The sequence below is a fragment of the Thalia democratica genome, chromosome 3 (assembly GCF_965202585.1).
Source record: "Thalia democratica chromosome 3, ktThaDemo2.hap1.1, whole genome shotgun sequence".
Lineage (NCBI taxonomy): Eukaryota > Metazoa > Chordata > Thaliacea > Salpida > Salpidae > Thalia > Thalia democratica.
The window spans coordinates 4,586,074-4,596,936 of NC_139167.1; the positions used below are offsets into that span (position 1 = coordinate 4,586,074).

At 21.9% G+C, this 10,863-nt stretch overlaps 1 protein-coding gene across 1 annotated transcript; it reads right to left on the bottom strand.

The window, feature by feature from the left end:
- Positions 1–441: 441 nt before the first annotated feature.
- Positions 442–9,254, bottom strand: LOC145831673 (uncharacterized). Its single transcript, XM_082938984.1, has 4 exons — positions 9,208–9,254; positions 8,661–9,145; positions 6,260–6,318; positions 442–1,017 (listed from the first exon to the last, which is right to left on the bottom strand). Exons 1-4 carry the CDS (start codon positions 9,252–9,254, stop codon positions 442–444), a joined length of 1,167 nt encoding a protein of 388 aa, XP_082795110.1.
- Positions 9,255–10,863: the final 1,609 nt, after the last annotated feature.

A 10,863-nucleotide genomic window follows, 5' to 3' on the forward strand; every position in this document is an offset into this window, starting at 1 on the left:
GGAGCATGATAAAAAAAAAATATTTGTTTTTACAAGTATAGTTCAGATTAAGACAGAGAGTTTATTCTTAAGAAACAAAATAATTATACTGCATGCTATAGAATGCTACTGGATCAACAACTATAGGTAAACGATATCTTACCAGAATTTATTGTGTGCAAATATATATGTAAATGAATTTAGGTACTATACAAAAAATTAAATTCTGGTAACTTACTCTAAGAATTTATATATATGCCAATACTAACACTACTAAAATTCAAATAAACTTAAAATTAAAGTTCATCGATATTCAAAATTTAAATTATAAACTTTGAATGTTTTTGTTAGTACAAAATGGAACTTTTCTAACAATATTCCTGAGATATAATCTTTGCTTTACGATAAACTCGGTAAGCCAAATGTTTTCAACCAAAATAAAATCACACAACCTTATACTAGTCAGTTATTCATTTGATGAGTTTTCAAATGTCTCTTCCTACTTGAAATCTGTGTAAATCTTCTTCCGCAAACATGACAACTAAATGGTCTATCTCCAGTATGGATTCTTATGTGAGTGTTTAAATGATGTTTGAGTGAAAACGTAGTCTTACAAATTTCACATTCATGACGTTTTTCTTTCGTGTGAGTCAACATGTGACATTTAAGATTTGCATTTTGAGAGAACTTGTATTGACAAACATCACACTGAATACTTTTCATACCGGTATGTATCAACTTGTGTTTTATTAAGTTAGGTTTTCGATTAAAACTTTTATCACACTGCTCACATTTAAATGGTTTATCATCAGTGTGAACTACTGCATGCTGTTTCAAATCACTTCTTCGTGCAAAACATCTTTTACAAACATCACATTGATATATCTTCAAACCAGAATGAATAAGTTGATGTTGCTTCAAATTACTTTTATGGGTAAAACTTTTATCACAGACATCACATTCAAAAGGTTTTTCACCAGTATGAATTCTTTTGTGAGCAATCAGTAATGAATTAAACTTAAAAATTTTTCCACAAATTTCACAAAAAAGCTGCTTTTTTTCATTTGAATTTTGAATAGAAATCATGCTTAAAAATGCAAAATGCATTGTTAAATGATACACCAAAGAATTTATGAAAAACTTTATATTTAGTTGCATATATTTTAGCTGATATTTAACCTTTGTAAGAATATTTATTTTAAACATTATTCTAAAAAAAGATCTAAGATTAATAAACACTTATAAATTATAGCTTATAAATTGTGGTTTTGAATGAAGTTAAATGCATATTTTAACTGTAAAACTTTTTTTTTAGATTTCGATATAAAGAATGAAATACTATTATATTTCTGAAAACTATGTCAATTAAATATATACTTGTGTTTTTTTTTAATGTTTAATTAATATTTTTAAAGGCTAAAAACTATTAATCATAACTAAAATGTATATGAACTTACATAAGTTTTTATTTTACATCTAATAAAAAGTGTAAGTTTAACACAAACACTTTGTTTGTCAACAGAAAATTCAATTACTTAAAAGAGGAAGTCACTTAGATAATACTGAAGAATTTAGAAATATGTGCTAATTTTACTTACTTACTAAGTTAATAAATCAGTTATTGTTCATATGAAGTATAATTGCTAATATCTGAATTGTTAAACCTAGTTTTAAATGGAATTGAGTTACACTGTTTATAATTTAGTTTCACAAAAAACTTTACTCTGTGAAGAAAGTTTTTTTATAATATACAACGTTGTATATCGAAAAAAAAAGTTTTAATCTTTATACACTAATACTTTAGTTTGATTTAGTTATAGATGTTTTAACTTTTTTTTTAAACTCATAGCAATAAAAAAAAAAGTATACGGTTTGCAGTTTTAATATTTTGAAACAAACTCTACATATAAATGTTTTTACATTACTTAATGTATATATAACAATTTGTAAGTAGTATGTTTTAATTTGTAAACACAATCTAATCTAATAAAAAAAAAAGTTTAAACGTATTTAACTTCAAAAGGTATTCTTAATTTGTTTTCTAACAATAAAAAACTTTAAAAATTGTATTTTAAGCTGTTTTATTTAAAATATTTCAGTTTATATTTGGTAAACTTGCAGTTTAATAAATGATAAATAATTAGTATAAGGTTCTATTAGGATTTGATGAAAACTTATAAAAATATTTATTAATAAAGCTTTTTAAGAATTGCATATACATTATACATTGAAAACGGCTATTATGTATCAACATATTTATAGATAGACACATTTACTATCAACTTTTTTTATGTAGTTCAAATTAAAAAAAAACTGATGTTTATGCTTTTAAATCACAGTTTTCAAAAAGAAAGCCAATATCCTAACGCAATTAGATCTTAAACCAAATTAAAAATTTTGTTTATAACAAAAATAATGAAAATATTTTGAATTTTTTCACAGGTAATTTCTAGTATTTTTAGATATTTGCAGAAAAAATTGAAAAACACTTTTACTTCAAATTTATTGGTACTTATTTAATCTTAATGGTGTACTTTGTTTAATAAGTTATAATACTAGTTAGACAAAGATGTCCTAATTTTTTATTCTTAAAACCTAAAAGATCAAAAATATTTTCTGAACCAACCTGATATAAACATTTTTTTTTAAATCATAAAACAAGTAAATTAAAAATGTTAAAATTACATTTCAAACGAAATTATAATAAAACTTTATTTTGATAGATAATTTAAACTAACGTAATATTCGAACAATGTAGTTTTTTTAGGATTACTGCTTTCACTCTTAGAATTTTTATGTTTTTTAGGATTTTTATTTATTTTTAAAAATTCAATTAGTTTAATCTTGAGTTATATATTTTCTATTTTTTTTTAAATTAGACCTACATATTTGCTTACTAACTTTGTGTCTAGTTTAGCGAAATTTGGTATATTTGTGTGAAGCTTTTGAATCTTGATCTTAAATTATATATATTATTAACCCATAACTGAAACATTGATTCTTTTTAATTGGTTGGATATTTGTTATATAACTGGTTCATAAATATAAAAAAGTTATATTTTACTATTTTTTAGCAATTTATATCGTTATAAAAAACTAGGTAAGAGTTAGTACGAACTAGACTTTTATTTATTATATTAAATGTTGTGGATATAGATCCTACATGGTTAGGAAATAAAATATAACTAGAAACGATAAATAAACGTAACTTTGAATTAAATTTCACATACAAAAATATAGTATTATAAAACTTTTTTAATTATAATAGTTTGGTTTCAGGCTCAAACTTATATAGCAGTATTTTATTTTGACACACTTAATTTTTAAATAGGTTTTAAACTTCATTTATAATATTTAATTTCGGAGTCGTTTACAAGAATAAGTCTTGAACTACATTTTTATGTTTACTTAGAATTCTTTTTTTTATTCTAACTAAAAGTAAATAAATCGTCCCTATAAAAAAACGAACACAAAATATAAACTTTCATTGAAAAATTATTGAAGAAGTTGACTAATTCCCTAGACATTCCAAACGTGTATTATATCATGACAAAGTAGTAAAATGTTAATTAATAATTTAGTATTTCATTTATTAAACATATACTAAAGTTAGTTAAAACCTTTACATATTGTTTTTTTTCAATATATGCAAAAGAGACCAAATTATGGGTTTCTATTATTATAAATCGTGGTTTAATAGCTAACCTCTTTTTTCATGCTTCAATTTTTCCAATCATTAATTTTATGTTAGAGTACTTAGTTTAAAAATTAAGAGTTTTTCAATACAACTACTTTCACTAAAAGTACTTAAAAAAGAGTAAAAATATTTGAAACATATTAATAAGCATTGAAATTTTTAAAATTTTTTTTAATTATGTTTTTTGACTTTTTAAATGGTTAAATGGCATAAAATGACAAAATATAAAAGTTTAAAAATATAACAACTTATTTTTATTTATTAACTAATAAAAAAAACACTTAAGTTTTGTTGCGTACCTTATTATATCTTATCTAATTATGTTTTTAAACAAAGTTATTTAAAGCTTTAAATTTATTAAAAAACAAGATAAATTACGTAAGTTAAAATTTAACATATTTTAATAAAGTTTTATGTCTCTCTAAAACACTTATAAAAATAAAACTTGTTTTTTCATTTTGCATAAGTTTAAATTTTCAAACTGCTTTAAATTAATTGAGATTAAACTAGATTAAAAAGGTTTATACAAAATACTTATAAAATAATAACACGTTCATAACAAACATTTATTCGTACTACTGAAGTTTCAAAACTAAGTAGCTAAGATAAAATAATAAAACACAATCTAAAGAATTTAAACATATATAAATAGGAAGGATAGGAAAGTAATTAGGAGTGATCAGTATTATTTTGATAAATATTATTAGTATTAGTAGTTGTTAGGACAAAAGTTTTAACAAAAATACATCTAAATTAAGCATTAACTACGATATAACTTAAATTGAAAGCACGATGAAAAAAACATAAACTAGAATGCAATAAATAAGGAATATAAATAACTATATAACTGAACTAAAGTAATAATGTTTACCCATAGTAATATAGAGAAACATTTTATAATTTATTAGTTTGTGAAAATCCTCATAACATTAGATAGGCTTTAACTCAAATGCCTTTCAGTTAAAGATTCCAAAATGAATTGATATTAATGTTAACTGTTATCTATAAATATATAATACAACTAATATATGCCACATACTAGATGTAATAATCATCTGACTTTATTTGATATGTACCAACAGTGGTTAATTTGACTAGTATATTACGATTAAATTTTTTTTTTTTGTTCACAATTTCAGTTGATATCAATTTAGTTTATTAACTAATTAAAGTATTACTTTAAAAAATACAGCTATATTAACTTCGTAAATTAAAATACCACGTGAGATTTTTATATTTTATAACTTTACATTACACTATCAGTAATACAGGTCAAATATGGCTAGGCTAACTTTTAGTTAAGCTTTGTGATTTGTCAGAAATATTATAAAGTGTATTTCAGAAACATGATTAAAAAATTTAATAAATTTTGTAGTAGTCATCTCTTTTTAAAAAATAGTTGTTTATAAATTTTGTCAGCATACAATAACTTAAGACTAGCATCGTTTAAAGAAACTAAGTTATGAAACTTTACTGAATATCATCAATTTCTAACCATAATTTCTAACTAGCGAAATGTAAGTTTTGCATTCTCAGCAGGGGCGTGTATAGAATTTTATCAGCAAAATAGTTCAACTCTTTTTTTTTTCAATAAAAGAATATTTTCAATAGTAGTTTGTAATAATACACTTTAGAATACAACATAAAGTATAAACTTAAGTCCTGCTAATAATAAAAACTCAAAAATCCTGCTTACATTGTGAATCAGACATGTATTATTAAATTTTAACATAAAAAGTTAAAAACAAAATAATAAACAGAGTTAGTAATTCATTTGTCTTAATAATATAAAAACACACTCTATGATATGCAAGTTAATAGTTTAGTCACAAACAGTTAAAATGATTTAGCTGAAGCTCAAGTTAAAATCAAAAACAACATTCGTTCTAACAAATATAAATAATAAACTGGTAATAGTTATAAATCATTATTTTACAATTTGTTTAAAAATTATAAAATTGCGGTTTTCAAATTAGAAAACATACATGAATATGTGAATTAGTCAATGATTCCCTGTTTAAAAAGGAAACCCTTAAAGGGGTAAAATTATCAAAATAGTTTTTATAAAAACTTTTGATTAGGTCATTACGAATCAACAATTTACTTTTTAAAATGTGCTAGTTTTCGTATCTGTTAATTTTTTACATATATTCCACTTTTTTTTCATTTTGACTTATAAAACAACCTCATTTTTGCGAAGATAGAAAAAAACTTGATAGCAAAAATTTACAGATTGCTATAACTTTTACTAAACTAACAAATAAAACATACTGGATTGCTTTTTTATTAGGTTTATTCCAGTTTATTCAGGGATCGCACACAAAACACAAAACTGTTGAAAACACGTTCGCAATTGTAAGCATAAAAATAAACTAAATATAAAATATTAATCAATAATATTCAATCGGGTAATTTATTTTTGTTCAATTAAGTATCGTATCTACCTAAAAAAATATTAATTGTTTTTACAGATTCTCGATAAAACAAATAACTAAATTTTGATCGTTTTCATTAGGTAGTTCTGTTTTTTGACTAATTATGTATTATAGTTATTTTTCCTACAGTTACAAAAAAATATTCTACCTTCTTCTCTCGCTTCCAATTTTGATTCGTACAGAAGAAAAGAAAACAGGTAAAGTATCCTAGGTTGGATGTTTGTTAATATAAATGCTTTTTACATTTTGACCCTTTACAAATTTAGCCAACGAAGCTTAAAGTTCTAACTCAAATTAAACAAAGTAGGTGTTAAATAGTTTGTCTCGCTTCGTAAAATTTTATATTATACACAATTATTCTCGAATTTTTTTTTAATTTTTTTCAGTATTAATAACATTTTACATACCTATTTTGATTTTTTTTAAATTTAAGTGAGACCTGGACATAAATTTATCTGAAAAATTTCGACTTTAAGAAGTTTGTCATATTTTGATGAAGAGGGTAAACGTTACAGTTTTATTAAATCTATTTAACCAATTTTTATTCAAAACCTTTTGGGTTTTTAAAAATTACTCTTTGTTATAAAACATTTTTATACAGTTTGTAGTATAAAAACTGATTTTCAAATGTTTAGCTGCTTGTTTTATTTATTAGAAGCAAAATTTTAAACAACAACTTTAATAGCAAAAAACTTTTACGAAAAAACGTATTAAAAAGTTTTAGTAATTATGTCTAACTTAAGTTTTAAAGTACAGAACTTTATCTTTGATTATTTTTTATATTAACAATTTTAAAGTTATTTATTAATATATTTTTTTAATAAAAATAAAAGTTAACTTACAGTGAACAAAAATTTACAACTATAACTATAAAAAATTTTTAAAATCAGCGTTAATAAATTCGACATACTAATAATAAAGCAGTTTAAATCTAAGTAAAATATTGATAGATAGATAAATTTAGTTGGTAATAAGTTAAATTGTGTTAGATGTTTTGTATAATGAAAATCTTAATTATACGAGCATCACTTTAAATTATTAAACGCAATAATATTTATATAATACTAATAATATAATACAGTTTAATTTTATAATTGAGAGTTAGTTTTTGTTTTCAAGATATAATCAAAATTTATTATTAATCAACTTATTATAGATTCAACATATAATCAACATATTAAACACAAAACTTACACAATAAAAACTTAAATTTATAAAAGTTCTTTTAAACTATTTGAAAAAATAAGTTGTTTGTAATATTTTTTATCTTTTTTTTTAACCACCGCGGGAGGCGTTGTTCAAAATATATTAAGAGTTTTAGTAGAATAAAGAAAAAGATTAATAAAAAAGTTTATTATCATATTGTTAATTTATTAAGATTATTATATTATTATATAATATATTTATTAAGACATATTGTTAATTAAATTTATATTTTTTTAATAAAATTAATAGAATGTTTTCAAGTACGAAAGCGTTTCAAGTAACTATCTCACAAAAAATGGATTTACCCCGACGTAATATTAAGTTTTTAATAACTTTAGTAAAACAGTTTAAATTGGGATGCTATTCTTAAATAAACTTTTAACTTCCAAACAAATAACAATTAGTATGTTATTATATTTATTAAAGTAATTTTTCTTTATTTTGTTTATCATTCTTTTAAAAAGAAATATTTAACATTCTATTCCCTAAAGTATTTATGAATGAACCACATTGCCCATTGATGTGAATTAATAATTACGTTAAATTAAAACTTCCATCTTTAAAATGTAAATTGTAGTGAAAACAATAGTAATATGTTTCATTTGACTTAAATAAACTTTACTTAATAATGAAAAACTCTTTGTATATATGATCAATTTACTTGAAAAATAAAAACCTCTTTGTTTATAAAATATATGTGTAATATCTACTACTAGTATAATATTTAAACTAAATCTAAACAATTGAATTGAGAAAACATTCCTGCTCTCATTACAATAGATCGTTTTCCTAAAAACTTGTAACTATTTAAAAAATATAATATTAATGCAATAAACCATTATAATTTTTATAAAAATGTTTATAAAAGCTATTTCGATTAAATTCATTAGAAACCACAATTTATTATCAGTCATTTTTTATCAATTTTTTGTTGTTTTATTAGAGTACATTATACAAATCTAAACTATTAATGAAAAATCAGTTTTAAAACTAAATATTTAGTTTTGATGAGACGACTAGAAAAGTAAAAGCAAAATGATAACATATAGTTAAAATATAACTGATTCAAATAGTATTTTAAATATGCAAAGACTTGAACTTAGATATAAGTTATAGTAAATTTTTTCTGTATAAAAAGTTAAAATTTAATTAATTTCAAATCTTTACTAGACTTTTTTTTAAAAACTGTAATTTATCGTATTAACTTTTAGTCTTTACTTTAAAATAAAAAATAGTAAGGGTTTTAACATTAAAAAATCAAGATGTTACATTTATAAACGATAATATAAAGTTCAAATAAAGTCATTATTTTTTACAATTAGTACGCAAATGATAGTTTCTACCCGATAACTGTGTAAATCTTTTTCCACAGATATCACAACTAAATGGTCTATCTCCTGTATGAATTCTGATGTGAGCGTTTAAACTTGATTTCTGTGAAAACTTTTTTTTGCAAATGTTACAATCATAAGGCTTTTCTTTTGTATGAGTTAACATGTGTTGGTTCAGGTTACTTTTTCGTTTAAACTTCTTTTCACAAACTTCGCATTGAAAATGTTTAATACCATTATGTATCAACATGTGTGTTTTCAAATTATGTTTCAGAGCGAAACATTTGTCACACTGTTCACATTTAAATGGTTTATCATCAGTATTAATTATTTCATGACGTTTCAAACTACATCTCAGTGAAAAACATTTTTTGCAAACATCACACTGATATATCTTCAATCCGGAATGAGTAAGCTGATGTGTTTTCAAACTACTTTTCTGTGTAAAATTCCTGTTGCAAACATCAGAAATAAAAGGTTTTTCACCTGAATTAACTCTTTTGTGAATAGTTAATGCAGATTTACAATTATACTTTTTCGACAAGTTTTACCAACATACTGGTTTTGATCATTTGAACTTATTGAGGTAGTTTCGTCATTATTCATCCTATATTTTTCAAAAACTATAAAAAATATACACTAAACTTTTTGCATTTATAGTAAGTATTTTTTAGTCATATATTTAAAGTAATCTTACAATATTTTTTAGCCTCTTTTCGAGTTTTGAAAAGTTAATTAATTAACATAATATTCTTAAAATTAAATTAAATTTTTATTTTTAACAATTTTTATGGTCATTTATGTAAAATATCTTTTTTTATCAATAAATTTATTTCAATTTTAGGTATAGTTAAATGAAAGGTTCTTTTGTTTTTACTAACTATTACAAAACGTTAAGCTGTTACTTTTTATATATTTAAAATTTGTTCAGAGTATATAAGTAAAATGGACTAAGATTTTTAATCCGTCTAAAATCATAGAAATTAATATATACATTATAGATGGTTTTAATAAAACAAATTAAAAAAGTTTTATTTTAGCAATGTTAATTATTCAATTAAAGTCAAATAAAGTTTCAAGATTTACTTAGTTTTAATACTTTCTGTTATTACTTAATGACTAGTTCAAATACTTAATCTCAGAAATAAATTGTTTAAATCTAACTTTAAACCAAATAAGAAGACTTAAATAACAGTGAAGTTAGTTTGATTATTCTATACAAGTCTATTAAAGTTTATTGTTTTGTTTGGTAGTAAAGTTATTTTAGTATTTAAATTAAAAAACTCTAAACAGTCACTTAATTTAAAACTGAACCTAAGAATTAAGTATTTTTTTCAATAATAAATATAAAAAAATTATAAATCTATTCTTCGTTTTAACATTAAAGTACTACTATTTTATAAAACCAATAACTACAACTTCAACAAAACAATTATTAAAACTATTTAATTTTTTTTTTAATGTAATAAAAATGTATCTTTAAATCAACTATAAAACATTTGATACAATTTTTACTTTTTATGCAGAATAATTTACTACTACGTTTACTTATAACTACAATTAGTAAGCTTTTGTTTGTCTTAAATAAAAAAAAGTTCTAAATAGGTTAAGTCTTTGTCATAATATAATTATTAATTTTAAAAGTTATGAATGAAATCTTGTAAAATGTACGAATAAGCTTAAAATAAAGTTCTACTAAACTTAAATTTTTTTATAGAACGAATTTAAAAAGAAGTCAACAAAAGTGTAAAACAACTTATTTTAAAAATATACAGTTGAAAACCACAAACATCTTTTGCGTGCACTAGGTTCTAATATTTTTTTTACAATGCGCGACCGTAACGATATTTTATAGTTCCTAACAAGACACAAAAGTCTCTTATAATTGTAGTGTGCTTGTGTTAGCTAACCGCAGAGAATATACATAAGTATAATTTAATATTACATTAATATTTGATTTTTTTTTAAAGTATATTTTCGTAATATTAAAAACAATGTGAAGTTATATATGTTTTTTTCTTTTGATAACAATATATTTTATTGTTTTTATTATAACCATATTTCAGCAATGTTAAACCAATTTTGTACCCTCTTTTATTAAGTTTTAAAACCTAGCTTTTAATTGTAATTAATTTTGTATCATATTCTGTCAGATTTTGTTAAATTTAATTAAAATCAAACTAGATTGTTTATCTTAAGCAGTCAAAAATGACAA

What these genes read in the sequence shown, in the direction of transcription:
- LOC145831673 (XM_082938984.1), bottom strand. Translation starts at nt 9,254, where the DNA reads ATGAATAATGACGAAACTACCTCAATAAGTTCAAATGATCAAAACCA. An exon ending in AGTTCAAATGATCAAAACCA is followed by an intron (nt 9,146 to 9,207) that starts GTATGTTGGTAA and finishes TATTCACAAAAG; the next exon opens with AGTTAATTCAGGTGAAAAAC. An exon ending in ATTGGAAGCGAGAGAAGAAG is followed by an intron (nt 1,018 to 6,259) that starts GTAGAATATTTT and finishes CTTTTTTGTGAA; the next exon opens with ATTTGTGGAAAAATTTTTAA.